Source organism: Megascapheus bottae, chromosome 15, assembly GCF_031878675.1.
Source record: "Megascapheus bottae isolate mThoBot1 chromosome 15, mThoBot2.hap1, whole genome shotgun sequence".
NCBI lineage: Eukaryota > Metazoa > Chordata > Mammalia > Rodentia > Geomyidae > Megascapheus > Megascapheus bottae.
Window position 1 is genome coordinate 27168814 of NC_143523.1, and position 18332 is coordinate 27187145.

Consider the following 18332-nt stretch of genomic DNA (forward strand, 5'->3'; position numbering starts at 1 on the left):
ACGTGATTCTATAGTCAGCTCTTTAGAAAGTCTTGACTTCAGGAAATACTCTGGTGGTTGGAAATCAGTGAAGACAGCTTATTTATAAGCCTGCTTATGGGAAATGATTTTTATTGTTTTTATCTTCACTCATTATCCATACCACTAACCCTGCATGCAAACTTAATCCTATTGCTATTTCCTCCATCCACAACCCACCCAAATAAGACAAATCCTGTAAATAAATTACCTTTGGGATATGAAAGAAAATGTAAACATTTTATTTGGCAGTTGTTTCTGAACACATGAATAAATAAATGGAAAAGTACTATTAATATTTCTTTTTGGAATAACAGATACCATTAAACGCTTATTTACACATTTCACTGCAAAGAACAGTTACACAATTAAATTTTGTCTTAGACACAGTAACTTTCCCACACCACTGGACTGGACAGTTAAAAGATGGAGAGAGTGGTAGTGCTTGGTTCTCAGTGTTTGGAAGGCATTCATTTGCAAGTGTGATAAGAAGAGTCATCATGCATTGAGTTCATCAAGGTCTTATACTGTAGAAAGTTTTCGATAGCAGCCACAGAATTTGGTGTCTCATGCGCTTAGGTCAACTATGACATGTTTGTAAATCTGTGTATTTCCCTTAAAACTGGAAGCAAACAGAAAATGACGCTTATTAATGGACACATGTGTGAATGATCTTGGCGCCTGAACATTTAATTCCTGGAATTTCACAAATCTGGCTTTCTCTGCATCCCAGTTGTACACTTGAGTAAAGGAATAATCACTTCCAAGAATTGCATATTGGTAATTATTTATCTGAAGAGGCTGGAAGACCATGGATCCTCGTGATGGCATCCTCTGCACATCCTGGAATGAGGAGCCTCCCCATTTCATGACTTTGGAATCACCAATGAATCTGGTCAAGCAAATGTACACGTCACCCTTCACTGCGAAGTGCTTCACGGCGTACACATCCTCCATGTTAGGGATGTCAGTTTGGTTAGTGAATAGCTGGGTGGCTTTGTTCCACTGGTAAATGACAGGACGCTGGGAGCTACTGGACAGGATTAAATGAGGTGTTCTGAGTGTCAGTGGTGTTCTGGCTATCTCTAGATATTCGACATCGGTATCCCTGTACCAGGCATGTAAGGATTGATGGGAATAGAATCCATTGCCATTCCATTTATAAATGGTAGTGAAACCAGCCTTGGAACTGTCAGCCACGACAAAGTACCAGTTGTTTTCGATCTTGAATGTTTCAATATCATTGGGTTTTCGGATTTTCAGGATTTCAATATCCTGGATTTTTATAAACTTGTTTGCAAAACCATCTCGCTTATAGATATGAGAGCCACCAAACAGCTGGGCCACAATGACATACAGCTGAGTTTCAATGACGATTGGCTTGCATACTACAGTGGACGTGCCTGGGAAAAGACAAAGGAGAGATTAGTTGTGTGGCCTGAAACACAGAGAACATGCAGACTGGAGCCATCAACAACTTGTGCTAAAAGTAGGCTGAAACAGTGATTTCTGTGATTGGCTAAGCAAGGCCAGTTTCTAAAGCCAATGGTGACAGGGTTCTAAGGTTTTGAACATTTTTTTTTTTTGCCCTCCTAGAACCTTGTTATAAACCATGAAGTTATTGTGTCACTTCCAACTGCCTCTAAATGGTAAGACCACAGAGCCTGCATTTTCTTGTCTCATTTCTTGCAACAGAGAGTACTGCTTTCTTTGACCCCTCATAAATTAATTCCAGTAATGCTGATTAAAATGTATGTCGTTTAGGGGATGGACACAGTGGTAACCTGCCTATCATTCTAGTTACTTGGGAAGCAGAGATAGTAGAATCACAGCTGGAGCATGACCTGAACCAAAGCTAGCAAGACCTTATCTCAAAGAGAAACTGAGGGCCAGGAGCATGGCGTAGAGGTAGAGTACTCGCGTAGCATGCAGGAAGCCCTGGATTTGATTCCTCAGTACCACATACACAGAAAAAGAAAAAAAAAAAGCTGGAAATGGTGCTGTGGCTCAAAAGGTAGAGCGCTAGCCTTGAGAAAGCTCAAGGACAGAGCCCAGGCGCTGAGCTCAAGACCCAGGACTGGCAAAGAGAGAGAGAAGGCGGGGTGGGGGCATGAGGAAGCTGGATGTGGTTATGCAAACCTATTATCCCAACTATTTGGGGAGCAAAGGTAGGAAGATCAAAGTTGGAGGTTAACCTGGACAAAGTTAGCATGAGAACCTAGGCTCTGAGTACAGGCCCCAGGACTGGTTAAAAAAAAAATTATCTTTAAGTAGTTATACAAAGGAGTTGCCATTTCACAAAACAGTTTTTGAACACACTATACCTTCACCCCTTTCAATATTCTCACCCATCCTGGCCCTTAAAAATATTTTGTATGTGATTCTTTTCAGAACTGAACTGATTATGCGAACTTGGGAGGATCATTTAACCTCTCTGGGATTCAGTTTTTTTCTTCTGTACAGAGTAGGTGGGAAGAGATGGCCACTTGATTTCACCATATGTGCCAGTCTTGATTGACCAGCTGACTGTGATTGCCTAGAGGCATCTATGGCCGTGTCTGCACTCTGCAAGAAAGGGTAACATGATTGTGTAGCCATGTCTGTCTGTGATGAAGTGAACAGTGATCTTGTATCTGACATACTCCTTATCTGCTAGGGCTTGAGTATTTGTGTAGTTCTAAAATCTTGTGTTAAAACTTCATCTCCAGTGCAAGATGAAGAGGTGATTTTGTGATGAGTGCAGAGCCTCATGAATGAGACCTGAAGGAATCTATTTAGTCCCTTTTGGTCCTTTCTTTGTCTGTGAGGACAAAGTGTGTACCATTTTTGAAGCAGAGTAAACTTTATAAGACACTGACTTGTAAGAAGTAGACCTCGGTTGTTTATAAATTGTGCAGTCTGCTGCGTTTTTGGTATAGTAGCGGAACAAACGAAGGCATCATTTTAGGTAGGACAAAGTCTATGCATGCCTTGTAGCCTACAAATGAATGACTTATTTCTCATTAAAGTGCTCTTCTAAAAGACTCATCTAGAGAAACTGATAGGTTACACACGGGTGGGAAGAGCCTGTTTCATTTTACGAAGTCCTGCCTGGTCCACTGCAAAAGTTAGGCAGAGAGATGCATGACCATCTTCCTTGAGAAAGAATCTAGAGGGGTCTCAGTTTGGAGGGATCCCTTTACGTGGCAACCTCAGTCTTCACCCAGCAAGCCTGGATTCTCTCAATCCTTTAATGAATTCGTAAATGGATAGCCGCTGGCAGACTCTGTCACCCTCTCCACTGTGACTCTCTTAATCTTGTCTACCAACAGACCTTTCACAGGGAGGTCTGAGTGCTCTGAGGAGCAGTTCTAAGGAATTAGACAGTAAGGTGATATAAACATTTTAGAATGATTTTGATTTATGACATAATTTTAAAGGCTATTGAACTGGGAAAAAAATCTTAAGACATGAGCCAAGTATGGAGATCTTCATGGAAAAAAACACTGGGTTCTCCACTAAATTAATAATGAAAAGTACTGAGATTTGATTTCTCATTGTTGGATTTCCCAGACCACCTATATATTTTTATGAATCTCCAGAGGGTTGATATGGCTTATGGACGTTTTAAAACTGTGAAACATTTTATTTTTTTCATATATTTTTATTGTAATTAATAGAAGGGTTACATGATATTTGCCAGAGAGAAGGTGCATTAATTCACATACATTGATACCCTTCCACCTGTCTTGGTAACATTTTATTTTTTAAGACATACATGAATATTTTCTAAGATGTGTAATAATGTTGGAGGCTTACAGATTTTAAATAACCTTTGTAAGCCAGATATATGTACTGTACACACCTGTATCCCAGTAGTTGGGAGGTCTAAGAAGGAGGATTATTTGAGGTTAGTTACATATGGGGACATAGTTTCATAAAAACAGGCTCATGCCTATAATCTTGTAATCAGGAGGCTGATGTCTGAGGATTGTAGTTCAAAGCCAGCCCAAGCAGACACATCAGATAATTTTTTTTTTTTTTTTGCCAGTCCTGGGCTTGAGCTCAGGGGCTCAGGGCCTGAGCACTGTCTACCACTTCCGGCTTTTTCTATGTATGTAGTACCGAGGAATTGAACTCTGGTCTTCGTGCATGCTATACAAGCACTCTATGACTAAGCCAAACTCCCTGCCCCAACATTGGACAGTATCTTATCTTCAAGAAACCACCAAGAAGTTGGAAGTGGATCTGTGGCTCAAATGGTGGAATTCCAGCATTGAATGCAAAAGCTAAGCAGTATTGGGAGGCTCCAAGTTCAAACCCCAGTCCTGGCATAACCAATCAATCAATCAACCTCATTTTATAGTTAAACAAAAGAAAGTATTGAAAGTGAGTCAATTTGTCCAGCTAGATTATGTCAGAATCTGAATTAGGTTTCATCAGAGTTCAGTATTTCCTCTTGAGACAAGAAATTTGCCTTTTTATGTATGTTTAATATGTTGAGTCGTATCCTAATTTTCTTAAATACATGATCATTATCATACCATTTTTCCTTTTTTTTTTTTTGCCAGTCCTGGGCTTGAGCTCAGGGCTTGAGCACTGTCCTTGGACTTTCTCAAGGCTAGAGCTCTACCACTTGAGCCTCAGCACCATTTCTGGCTTTTTTCTATGTACGTGGTACTGAGGAATCGAACCCGGGTCTTCGTGCATGCTAGGTAAGCACTTTACCACTAGGCCATACTCCCGTCCCTCTTTCTTTCTTTTTTTTTGGGGGGGGAGGGCATTTGTGAGGCTTGAATTCAGGGTCTGAGCATTGTCCTTTGGCTTTTCTCAAGGCTAGAGTTCTACCACTTGTGCCACGGTACCACTTCCAGCTTTTTCTATGTATGTGGTACTGAGGAATCGAACCTGGGTCTTTGTGTATGCTAGGCAAGCACTCTACCACTGGGCCAATCTTCTGCTCCCCCTGCTTTTATTTGGGGGGGTGTCATGGGGTTTGAACCGTGGGCTTTTCAGCTCAAGCCTACCATCCTACCCCTTGAACCACAGCCCCACTTCCCCGAGCCCCTTCTTCTTTCTTTTTTTCTTACTGGGTTTTTTTTGTGTGTGTGCCAGTCCTGGGGCTTGACCTCAGGGCCTGGGCAATGTCCTTCAGTTTTCTCAAGACTAGCATTTTACCACTTAGCCATAGCACCACTTCTGACTTTTCCTGTGTATGTGGTACCGGAGAATTGAACTCAAGGCTTTGTGCATGTTAGGCAAGCACTCTACCACTAGGCCACTCTCCCGGCTCCAGAAGATAATCTTAAATAACTTAGTAAATGGAATTAGGATGACTAAGCTTCCTGAAAGCATTCCTTAATGCCACTCTTCTTTTCCTGGTACCATTTGTTGGACAAAGCAATCACTTTCCACTCAGCATTGTATTAGGGTTTCCTACCTGTAATGTTGTCATAATTCCGGAAGGTTTTTTCTACATGGTCCCATTCAAGGAAAATGCATTTTCCAGTAAAAGGCTGAGCAATAACTACATATTCATCATTCATGTAAGAAAAAGTATCTATGGACAGGGACTGGTAAGGCAGGTCTTGAGACTTTGCAAATTCTGCAAAAAAAATAATGATGGATAAGTGTGAACTAATATTAACACTTTGTTTCTTGGCTAGATCTCAAAAAAAACCCCACAAGATATACATTTATCTTAGAGAAATAAGAAAATGGCATAATACTTTGCTATGAAGGCAATAAAGTTTTAAAGGTTCATAATTTTTTTAATTTAAATTGTTAATTTCTTTCTTTCTTTCTTTCTTTCTTTCTTTCTTTCTTTCTTTCTTTCTTTCTTTCTTTCTTTCTTTTCTTCTTTCTTTCTTTTTCCGTCAGCCATGAGGCTTAAACTCTGGACCTGGGCTTTGTCCTTGAGCTCTTCACCTCAAAGCTAATGTTCTGCCCCTTGAGCCACAACTCCACTTCCGATTTTCTGGTGGTTAACTGGAGGTAAGAGTCTCATGGGCTTTTGTGCCTGTGCTGACTTTGAATCGCAATCCTCAGATCTCAGCCTCCTGAGTAGCTAGGATTACAGGCAAGAACCACCGGCGTCCAGCCTTTCCTTCTTTCTTTTATGCTGGTCCTTGTGCTTGAATTCAGGGCCTAAGCGTTGTTTCAGAGCTTTTGTGCTCAAAACTAGTGCTCTACTTTTTGATCCACAGCTCCCCTAATGGCTTTTGGGGGCTTACTTGGAGATAAAAGTTTCATTGATTTTCCTGGTTACACTGGGATTCTCAGATCTCAGCCTCCTGTGTAGCTAGGATTGCAAGCCCACTTGAGTCCAGCTGCTGAGTACAGGCCCCTTCCCCAGTTCCTGTACATACAAATAAAACAGTTATCCTTATTTTAACTGAATGCTGTTAAGTGATTTTAAGTACATTACCTGTAATGATGCAATTAAAATCCTTGGCGGAGAGACTATTGATTTTGCGCTTTTTGTATTCTGGAGGGCCTTCACAATAGATATCTTCCACTGTTGCATTAGTGTGGCCAAGCCATTCCACCAGCCACTTCAGTTTACAGTCACAATTAAATGAGTTTCCTCTTAGGTCCCTGAAAAACAAACCTCTTCTGCTTTTGCAGTTTGAGGGCTTTGGTAGGACTTCTATTGTTAACCATTAATGTGCAGTAACCTCACCTGGCTTTATAGAATGCTCCATAATCTGCCTCAAACTTTACTAACCATCCAACTTAAGCTCAGAGTTTGACCACAGAGCACCCATAAAGGACACCCCATTCCTTGAGAACTCATAACTTACTCTCTTTTGGGGAGGACTAGTCTAAAGCAGTGCTGTAAATAGAAGGTGTGATTCACGTGTCATTTGTTTTTCTATAGCTGTATTTTTTTTTTTTTTTTGCCAGTCCTGGGCTTGAGCTCAGGGTCTGAGCACTGTCCTTGGACTTTCTCAGGGCTAGAGCTGCACCACTTGAGCTTCAGAACCACTTCCGGCTTTTTTCTATGTATGTGGTACCAAGGAATCGAACCCGGGTCTTCATGCATGCTAGGCAAGCACTCTACCACTAGGCTAAACTCCCCACCCTATAGCTGAATTTTCAAAAAAAGTAAAGAGAAACAATATGCTTAATTATAATAGTATGTTTTATTTAATCCAATACATTCAAAATGTTATTATTTGGACAGCTAGTCAATATTTATAATTTTTATAATAAATCTACAGTGTATTTTATATTTACACTGTATCTCCATTCTGATGCTAAATTTTCATCAGAAAATGTGATTTGTATTTAGATTTCATAAAACATATAGGTGAGCAATACATTCATAAACCAGAATTTCCTGGTAATTGAATTAAGAAACAAGTTTTTTTTTTTGTTTAAACTTTAAAAGCTAAGGGAATGGGGACGTACTGGGTTCTGTGTTATATGCCTAGTATGTCCAGGTCCTGGGTTCAGTTTTCAGCACCAAAAAAAAGCAAAATTTATAGCTAGTTCCTTAGTTACAAGAACATACCAGGTGTCATGTGACTACAAGGGTCTCATAACTACCATATTACATACCATGGATCTATAGAATAGAATACAATGTATTAAATTATATTTGTTTGCTTTTCTTCTTTACCGATGTACCCAATCCTGGTCATTATCTAGGTCTACAAATTTCCTGGCTTACAAATATTCCTGGTATACAAATCAAGTCAATAGGAAATTACTTTGATAAGTACAGTTAGTGTAGACCTACAATAGCTTATGCCTGTAATAAATTGCATGCCATAGGTTTAAGTTTCCGCATGGGATCACAATTCTTCCATTCTCTGTCATATTGCACTGCTTCTCTTCAGGAATTCCAGTTCCTTTTCTGGTCACATAGATTTCCTAAGATAGGAATTCTGTGCTTACTCTTCACACAGCACAAAAATAATTTTTAAGATTCCCATTTAAGAACTTTTTTTAGATGACACGTTCAAGAAATCCACTAAAAGGCAAGTTGGCACAGATCCTTACACTTCTAAGACAATTCTTGATTTGGGCATATCAGATTAGGCCCATGAGGCCAAACTCATTATGGGATTTGCTAGAGAGACAGAGCCAATGTCAAATGTTAGATTGATACAAAATGGGATGGAAGCCACCCTATGAACTGTAACCCAGGTCTGGCATGGAGCATTATCTGCTATCCAAGACATTCCCAGAACTGACCTCATCTCCCAAGAGTCATCTGACCTAGAATAATGGGCTAGCGTAACCCTTCAGGGTTAACGTAAACTGGACCACATAACAGATATATGAGGCCTTCTGGTGAAAGTGCCTTGATTCTGGCACTCCTGAAAATAAAACTATCATTAGGGAATTGCAATAACAGGCATGGGGGAAGGGCTGAGGACCCACTTCAAAGAACAAAGAAAGTTTTTCATTAGCTTTCTGACTTGAAGTTAAATACTGGGCTTAAAGGAAAATTTTTGCCTCAGAAGGCTTTGTTACTGGAGAGAAGTTGTTTTGAATATATAGTCTCTAGCAAAGCACTTGAGTAAAAAAAAAACAAAAAACAACAAAAAAACCCTCTTGATTTCTTTCTTATATCCTCTAATTTGTTCTTATAGTCTACTTTGTGACATCCAAATACCTTGTTAATGTTCTAGAAGGCATTAATGGAGCCAAATTGCTTTTGGGAGAGTTAGGCCTATAGTACTTGCTTTGCTTACAGCGAGATATACAAATTCCTTGCAAAAGATCTTTCACTCTGAAGCTTAAAAGTCAAAGTTTGAAAGCTCTTTTGTTTGAAAAAGGGTCAAAAATAATTAAATTCATTCCCTTCCTGGGGCTTAAGCCAAATTCCTAGGGATTAAGCCCAGAGTTGTTATTCAGTTTAATGAGAGAAAAGGCAAACTTTCTTCCCTTCCCCCACTTCCTGCTCTCATTTCTCTGTTGCCTCACCCAACTCCTGAGTGTAACCTTTTCAGATTATTCTGTCAGTTTCTCAGACTCCTTTATTTTTATTTTTTTTCTCTTTGAAACCTCATTTTCTGTATCTCATGAGGAAAGAAAAGAAAAGGGATCTTGAAATTTCTGTAGAGGTCTTCTCTCCCCACCCCCTCCTTAGAGACCTTTTCCATCACCCCTTTCAGACAGGCTCACACTTGTGTCAAAATAATGCCTGGGGCTCCTGTACTCACAATGTCCCATGTTATACTACAAAGAACACTGTCAATTTACATTTTAGGCCAGTTTAAAATTAAAATTTGAAAATTCACACAGAATTTGAACGCCCCTTAAAAATTCTCATAAGCAACACCAGATTTCCTTATTAGTTACTGTAAATTAGTTCATCAGTGATTAATTAGTTCTTCTTACACATTTGTTAAAGAATCCAGGCCTTTGAAAATATCTTTTGGAAGTGTCTGGAGATTGTTATTTGCGAGACTCCTGGAAAATAAAAATGAAAAAAAAAAGAGCATGATGTAAACTAGGTGACAGATTAAATGCATTTATGACAAAGTTGAATTCTGAGTTCCTTTTGCCGTTTCCAGCCTACTAAATTACTTGTTCTTTGCTTTTGTTTTCTAAGATACTACTAAGATTCCTGTTACTTTATTTAACCTTTTGACCTATTTGCTTCAACATCCGCTCAGTGCATAACAATTCATATCTGACAAAGGCAATGACAATAACAACAAATCAGCAACAGAATAATGTCTGAGCATTGCTCTTCATATTTAGAAAATGAAATTTACCTTTTGGGATATTTCCCAAATGATAATTCACTAAGCTGGTAGAAGAAGCTGTATCCAAATGGCCTTTCTACTCTCACTTACTGGAGTTGAACCATCTAGTAACGGTCAGAAGGCAGCTACACTACTAATCAACTGTACTCATAACTCCATACCACTGCTCACATATCCCTTCTCTCCAATGATTGGGTCTTCCTTTTCTGGTTTGTACACTCTAGCTCCATTCATTGCATCTCAGAAGAAGCCTTCTGCCTATCCATCCTTTACTCATCTCCTTTTCCTTCCCTGTTCTCTATTATCACAGGTCTTCTTACCTCTATTTGTTCTTCCACAGATCACTCCAATGATACTCATCAAGCGGGAAGTACTATCTAGATACTCCTGGCATCTAGATGCTTCTGATAATACTGAAGGATATATATGCACATACTACAGAAATACTGACTTAATCAAATGGTGATGCTACTTTAAGCCACTGAAATGCTCTGGTTTTAGCCAGCACATGTGATATATTTTTATGTTTCATAATAAAAAAATGAAATGGAAACCAAAGAGTCTCTGTTGTTTGTCTCCAAAGCCCTTGAAAACCTTCTCAGTTTTTCTTTTTAGAACATCAGAAGTCTTCATGCCTTTTACTTCTTCTAATTATCCATGAGATCCCTCAAAGGTGAACATTGAGGATTTTTAGAATCTATTTTTAAGTTCTTTAAGTCTTTCAATGAACCAGTGGAATGTAAGAATGGGGAAAGAACCAGAAAGTTCAAGTCTCCACAGCAGTGGATTTTGTGATGAAAGGCACAGTTCTGGAATTTGATTCGGGTTGGAATCCCAAATCCTAATTTCACCATTTACTGGCTGTGTGATTTTGGTGATGCGTCTAATATGTCTGCCACACACCCATGGGTTAAAGGTTGTGTCTCTAGTCCCCATGGCCTAGTGGAAGTCACTCAGAAGGTGCTTCCAGAACTCCAGGATATTCCTCTTTCTCACTTTATTTTCTGACTCTGAGGTTAAGAGTTTTGCTTTATTCCATCCTTCCAACCTTGCTCTGCTGCCTCAGAGGCAACCAGAGATGGAAACTTCCTACACTGTGAAGCAAAACCAACCTTTTTCTCTTCTAAGTTGGTTATCTCAAGTATGACAGAAAATGGATACAGCTCAGCTTTGTCATTATGAAGTGGAGATAATATGAAACTGTTGGGAAAAGAGAAAGAAATACCTCAGGCTGATGCCTGGTAACCAGCCTAGCGGGGAGGGGGAGGGGAGATGGGAAGAGGAAGGCTCCTGTGTAAAAACTGTCCTGCAACAGTATTTGGAAACAGCTCATTTCTGTTAACTGTCATGACCATCCATATACAGCAGCTCTGAAGAAAATGCTGCTGAAGGAGACTGTTAGAAAGTGATAGGATAGGAGCTTTATGTCTAGGTTTGGTGAGTGATGGGCCTGAGAAGGTTGGACTTAACAGAAGAAGCAGAAACAAAAGAAAGACACAGAAATGGCAGCTTGACTTCCAGATGCCTAAGACCTAGAAACTGAAGTTCAGTTCTCTAGTCTCTTTAGTTCTCTAGTCTCTGATGGCCCTATCAACATCAGGTCACATTGGGATGAATAGAAAGCAGGCAGAGGAACTTGGGCGAAGAATGATTTAAGGAATCCATCTGCCCTAGCCTGAGAATTATGCTACAAAAGAAACGTAATAGCCAGGCACTAGCGGCTCACAGCTTGCCACTCAGGAGGCAGAGCTTGGAGGGTCACTGTTAAAAGCCAGTCTGGGCTTCGTAAAATTATTTTTTCCAATTAACCATCAGGAATCTAGTAGTGGTGCTATGGCTCAAAGTGGGAGAATGCTGGCCTTGAATAAAAAAGCTCAGGGATAGTGCTTAGGCCCTGAGTTCAAGCCCATGCAAGACAGAAAATAAAAATTAGATTAAATTAAAATGACAACTATTTTTTATTTTTATTTGTGTCATGAGCTGGGTCTAGGAATCTCCTCAAAAGTCTGCTAGCTGGGATACTCTGGAAAAGATGAGGTCCAGGGCATGAGAATTTCTTCTGTGCAGGATTGAAAGGCGGAAGAATACAGAGAATGAAGGAGAGAGAGGAGGATATAGATAATTTAAGGAAAACCAGGCATGACCCAAACAAACCCCTCTTGCCAGGCTCTCAGAAAGGGCTTCTGAATCAGCCAGAGTACCATGGACCTGGCGCAGGTGGGGAAGGGAAGATGTGGGTTGAGCGCTGGCTGTTCTCCTGAGCCGTTTGACACCTTAGTTAAAAGGATCTGCAAGTTTTATTCTCACTCTTACATCATCATTTTCACTGCGAGAGGCTTATAGCTTCACTTTTAATACCAATCAGATGACGCTGAAAGTAATACTTTAATCCACCTCATTAAGAGTCAACAGGTTTCTCTAGGAAGGAGAAGGTACCATAGGATATCTCATTAGAGGAGGATAGAGCTGATGGAGAACAGAAGACAACAGGATCGTGAGAGGTGGAGAAAATTCTGTCCCTCCCCCCCACCTCTTGTTAATCCTTTCCTTCCAGGATGTTGCTGCCTTAAGCACTGGAAGGATATTTTCCTTTCCATTGCACATCCAATGCCTAGCATCTGCCCTGCAACAGAGTAGGCCTTCAATAGACACTGAATGAATAAGTAAAAGGCAGCAATATTGAAAAGAGGAAGCGTGGTAGGTGCTTCTCTCAGAACCTGGCATCAGGAAGAAAGGAGTTAAGGAGAAAATGCAAGGCCTGAGCCATGTGCATTGCTGGGGCCACCTGTGCCCTGTCATGAGGACCTGGTCCCATGACTGTTCTCCTTCCCCCTGCCTCACTGGGCTGATAATTCCACAGCCATGCAGAGACTTCACAGAGTGACTTCTGTTTAGAGTCTAAGAAGACACCCAGGATATGGCTCAACTTGATGGTAGCCCAAAGGGGACAAGTTTTCTCAAAGGCAGACCGCCATCCTTCCCCAACAATAACGATGAACATGCCTCCTCCATGTGTTCTGCTGGTTTACCCAAGCAAACCTCTCATCACGATAGTGGAAGTCACTGGAAAGTCTTGTCTCTAAGGCAGACCAGACTGGCTCAGACAGAACATTTGTTTCAGTGCCACAGGGCTGTGCTGCTAAGAAAGCAACACCCACAGCCATCTGGGGTGCTCCCAGCACCCCTGCAGTGCGGAATCTCAGCTTGGGTTTGTGTCTCACTGAACCTGCGGCACTTCAAGTGCAGTTATTTTAATTTCCTATGAAATGTTTGAAGGAGATGAATATGCTGCAGCATTTGGAATCCAGATCCAGGACTAATGGAGGTGAATAATTTTCGTTTCTTCCTATACAATGTATTTACCAGACTAGGCAACAGCTCTACACTATGCAGAGATTAGCTGATTTAATTTCATAACCTTAGGAACTAGCTACTCCAATCGTCCCCTCCCCCCTTGCACAGCCCTTTTTGTGCTGGTAATAGGCCTTGATCTCAGGACCTGAGCACTGTCTCTTAGTTACTTCTCTCAAGGTTAGCACTCTACCAATTGAGCCACAACTCCACTTTGAGCTTTGGTTTCCTGGCCACCAGGAGACAAGAGTCTCTCAGATTTGCCTTCCTGGGCTGGCTTTGAACCATGGTCCTCAGAACTCAGAATTACAGGTGTGAGCCACTAAGGCCTGGCTTCTGCACTTTCATTTTTGTAAGTAATTATTCTTCCCATTTACACATGAACGAACAGGACAAAGTAGAATAATATAGTCTGCCAGAAGGCTTCCAGGATTTGAACCCAGGCAGCCTGGTGAGAGATTTCCCCTTTCAGCCTCTACCTCATATTAGCTCTTCACACAGACGTCATATGCAGGCCAAGCAATGACTTAAGGCTAAGGGCAGTTGATTTGGGACACAGGTATCCAATGTTTGGGGACTGTTACATATATTCTTTGCACCTCCATGGCACTGAGCAACCAGAAGCTACTCTATAACTTGAGTAGATAGATGACCATTTTTCCCATGGAATTTTATCCCCTCATGTCAACAATCTTCACAGCCATAGTGTCACATGACACCTAAGGAAAAATAGCTCAATGAATATTAACAAAAACCAGTCATAATGCTTAGGAATTTTTGTCATCCTTGGCTCTAAACTATTTTTTTATTTTTTGCTGAGATACACAAGCTATTCAAACATTAAAGTTAGATACGGTACTGTGATTTGAATATGGTTTGCCCCCTCAAACTCAGGAAGGAGTTTAATTGCTAATGCTCTTAAGAGTTATGGTGCTTAGAGGTGGGGTCTTTGGAAAGTGATTGATTCTAAATAAAGTTGTTGGATGAGCCCCAGGACTGAGTCCTGTTGGCTTTATTAAAAAAGCAACAGAGACAAGCCAATGCCACAGGACTCTGTCAATGAGGGCTTTGTCAGAGCCAAGCTGATGGCAATGCCATGTCTTTGAACCTTCTAAAGTCTGAGTTAAATAAATATATTTTCCTTATGAAATTAGCCTACTTCAGGTATTTCATTATAGTAACAAAACACTAATACACATTAATAATATTAGGACAATGACTCAGAATAAGGGGATAAAGACAAGATTCTGACTCTAGAGAATTGTAGGATCTTTACCATAAAGATTCCTCCTTCTTTCCCTCCCTCCTTCTCCCTCCCTCCCTCTCTCCCTCCCCCCCTTCCTTCCTTCCTTCCTTGCTTCCTTCCTTCCTTCCTTGCTTCCTTGCTTCCTTCCTTCCTTCCTTCCTTCCTTCCTTCCTTCCTTCCTTCCTTCCTTCCTTCCTTCCTTCCTTCCTTCCTTCTTTCCTTCCTTCCTTCCTTCCTTGCTTCCTTCCTTTTCTTTGTGCCAGTTCTGGGGCTTGAACTCAGGGCCTGGGCATTATCCCTGAACTTTTGTGCTCAAGGCTAGTGTTCTACCACTTGAGCCATAGCTCTGATTTTTGTTGGTTAATTGAAGATAAGAGTTTCATGGACTTCCCTGCGCAGCTGGTTTTGAACCACAATTCTCAAATCTGTGTCCTGAGTAGCTAGGATTACAGATGTGAGCCACCAGTGCCTAGCTCACTTGCTGTTTTCTGAGGGTCAATTTTCTAAGGAAGAAGAATCTTACCTTATAGATAAGTATATTGAAATAAATTTTTTTGATAGCATTGGGGATCAAACCTAGAACCTTGCAATACTAGACAAGCAGTCTACCATTCCAGAAGATCAGTATACTGAAACAGATGTATATATAAAAAAGTGAGATAAGTTTAACGTGATATAATTTAAAAATGATACAAGTTTATTGTTCTTAAAGCAGCTTGAATATTAGATTGTAGTGGAAACAAGTTACATTGAATTCCAACCTATGGTGTCTGTAGAGTAAGAAGGAGGGGGTCTCTTTGACATCTCTTTTATTCTCTAATCCTGTTTACTGCTCAGATCACATCCTAGTGAAGAATCTAGTCAGCTGCTTCTGCTATAGCTGATATGGTGTAGCCATTATTAAATGTCTTGCCTTGGGAAATGTCTGGCTTTACTGCTGACTGAGTGGGGAGGGGCTCATACTTGGGCGCCTTCATCAAGTGGAGCATCTGTGAGGATGGTACTATTTCTTGCCCTTTCCTGCTGTCAGCTTGTAACTATGATGGACTGAAGAGCACAAAATAGCTTTGTAAATGCCTGCTGACGGGTATGCAGGTTAGAGGGTGGGTTGATCCTTCTGTGCTTGACCATTTCCTTTTCATTTTGGGAAAAAGAGGTCAGAAGTGAAGAAAAGTGCCCTTTGCTGCCTAAAAATCTTCAAAAGGAAACCAATGGCTCAAACAAATGTCAGATTTATTTATCAGCCGTAAATAGTGGGAAATGAACTTGACATACTAAGCAGCAGAGTTCCTGTGGGTTTCAAGTACTGTCTATTTCATCTTTTCCTTAAAGAGAAGAAAGGAAGACAAGCAGGAAGGAGAAAGGAAGACAGGAAGGAAAATGGGCAGGGTGGAAGGTGAGAAGGCAGGAAGAAAAAAGAAAAGCAAGGAAGGAAGGAAGGAAAGAAGGAAGGAAGGCAGGAAAGAAAAACAGGAAGAAGGAAAGGTAGACAGGCAGGCAAGCTAAAGGAAGAATGAAACGTACCTTGAAAGCAACATAATTAGAAAGAGAATAAGGCATGAACATAAACACACAGCGAGAAAACACTTGTTTGCCTAATTCCTCTCACTAGAATGAATTTTTCCATGGTGGGGCTGGATCTTACTCATCCCTGTAGGTCCTATTCCTTGTGAAGTGCAAGTCACAGGCTAGAAACTGTTTAGAATGAGCCGTATGACGCTGCCATTTTGTAGATGGAAACGGTCTAATATTGGCAGTGCCATATAAATCAACCTGATAAGTATTAAAGATGCTGGAGACCTAAGATCTTCGTTCAGCCCCCGCTACTGTTCCCTCGCCGTACCTTCAAGCCTCCAGAACTGGCTCCAAGAGGTAGGACTTCCTTTTCATTCTTTGTATGACTCTTACAATTTATGCCTCTCTTTCTTTGAAGGCACCCCTTGGTGTTCCTTTCCTCTTGAAAGTTTCTAGATAGGAAGTACAAGCAGTCTCGCTATCTAGTCTCCATACCACTAAAGCACGGAATTCATTTGTACCACATTTATATTTCCTTTCATTGATAGGAAACAATGCCCTGAAGTTAAACAAAATGTATGATCTTCCCTATGGGGGTGTATAACTTGTTTTCTTTCTTCCTTTCCCATTTTCTTTCTTCATTTCCCTTCCTTCCTCCCCTCTGTCTTCCTTCCTTGACTTTTTCCCTTCTTCTTTTCCTTTCCTAAGTGATAGGGAGGACATTTTCTCTTGCTTCCTGTAGGAAGGCCAAGTTAAAGGCCCAGGCCTTTGTGGGCTGAAAAGGGTGCCTGGAATTCATGGTGCCTGGATTCCTGGAGAGAGCCATGTGTTTCTTTTGTAGGTCCCGATGCCACACATGGGTCAGAGGACTGCTATATGTATGTAAAGGAAGCAGATCTCAACTTCAATATCCATTTCTCCTTCTACATATTTGTTGCTTTCATTTAAGTTTGTAAAATGAAGTTTGACAGTGTTGTGTTCTGCGATAAAATTACAACATTCATCCTGTTAACACAGCCATATTTACACCATTTTATTTATTTATTTATTTTGTTTGCCAGTCCTGGGGCTTGAACTCAGGACTTGGGCACTGTCCTTGGGCTTTCTCAAGGCTAGTTGCACCATTTTATATGACTGGCATGAAGGGTAGCATTGCAGAAGCTGTTTTTTTATGGTAAAATGTGTATACATATAAGTCATGAAAGATACAATTTAATAAAGTAAACCAGGCCATTAACTTCCCCTTTCTGCAAAGAGCAGGAGAGATTGGGGCCTAGTATACATGTAGGATGACGAGGAATATTGGAACATTCTCTTGAGGACAGTGATTTCTGCATGCTCTTTCCTCTGCTAAATGCTAGGCCTAGAACACAGTTGAGAATCAAATGCTGTGAGGGATTAGGGTAAGGCTGAAGAATGACAATGACATTTAGAACTCCTGCGTCTTTAATTCTAATGAGACATAGACTAGGCACTTGGGTAATAGTAAGCAAGTGGATGAACAGCCAGTACATTCCAACCTTTGCATTGATATTTTTATAGTTCCATAACTCATCAGTTCACTAGTTATGAAGATCCTCTTTCCTTATCTTTTATATGGGAAGATGTTATGCTTCCAGTGTGTGTGTGCGTGTGTAAAGTAGAAGAAACTATAGTAGCAAATTGTAAAGCTCATGCTGAGGTGTCTCAATCTCCTTGTTATGCCATTTTAGGCTAGATAGTCCTTGACTGTCATGTGTATTATAAATTGTTTAGGGACAACCCTGATCTCTACCTACAAGATGCCAGTTACGTTCCCTAGTTGTGACAAGTAAACATGTCTGTAGATATTGCCCAGTGGTCCCTGGGAGATAAATTGCCCCCTGTTAAGAATGACTGCTGGGCTGGAAGTTTGGCCTAGTGGTAGAGTACTTGCCTAGCATGTATGAAGACAAAGCTGTAAATGGTGCTGTAGCTCAAGTGGTAGGCCTCTAGCCTAGAGAAAACCCAAGGACAGTGCCCAGAAGTGGTAAAAAAAAAAAAAAAGAATGACTGCCATACTAATCACCCACTAATAAATGCACCATTTATAAAACAAGTTGGTTAGGTACTCTGTAGACATTGCCTTCGGTTATATTCATTTTAAATGTATATAAAGGTAGAGTTTATACAGAAAAAAAACCCAGAGAATCTCAAATTAGCAGTTAATATCAACAGTCAACCCATAATTATCTATGAAGTGAGTAATGATGTAGATAATAAAGAAGTTATTTCAGTCATATAATTTCCCTGCATTAGCTCTCTTTTCTAATTATGGCAGTTTAGGCTAAAAATATTAATAGTGATCAATTTCCTGAGAACATGCTGACAGATGATGGCGGGGAGGGGGCGAGGTAGAGAGACAGAAAGCACAGTATGCACAGAGAGAAATCATTTAGGTTCTTCCATTTTCATGCACACGCATAGCATGGGCTTTTACTGCATTAGCAGGCTTAAACAATAATAACAACAGACATACT

The 18332-nt window shown here is 40.6% G+C and overlaps 1 protein-coding gene across 3 annotated transcripts in view; it reads right to left on the reverse strand.

The window, feature by feature from the left end:
- Positions 1-246: 246 nt before the first annotated feature.
- Positions 247-18332, reverse strand: part of Lgi1 (leucine rich glioma inactivated 1) — a 38527-nt gene continuing 20441 nt past the window's right edge. For 2 of the 3 annotated variants that reach the window (XM_090346229.1, XM_090346230.1), the window contains 4 exons: positions 9352-9423; positions 6425-6612; positions 5438-5602; positions 247-1421 (listed from right to left, as the gene is read on the reverse strand). In XM_090346229.1, coding sequence (XP_090202355.1) covers positions 586-1421; positions 5438-5602; positions 6425-6612; positions 9352-9423 — 1261 coding nt within the window. In that variant the 3' untranslated portion in view covers positions 247-585. The remainder of the gene's footprint in view (positions 1422-5437; positions 5603-6424; positions 6613-9351; positions 9424-18332) is intronic. The other variant, XM_090346231.1, reaches the window with a different exon arrangement.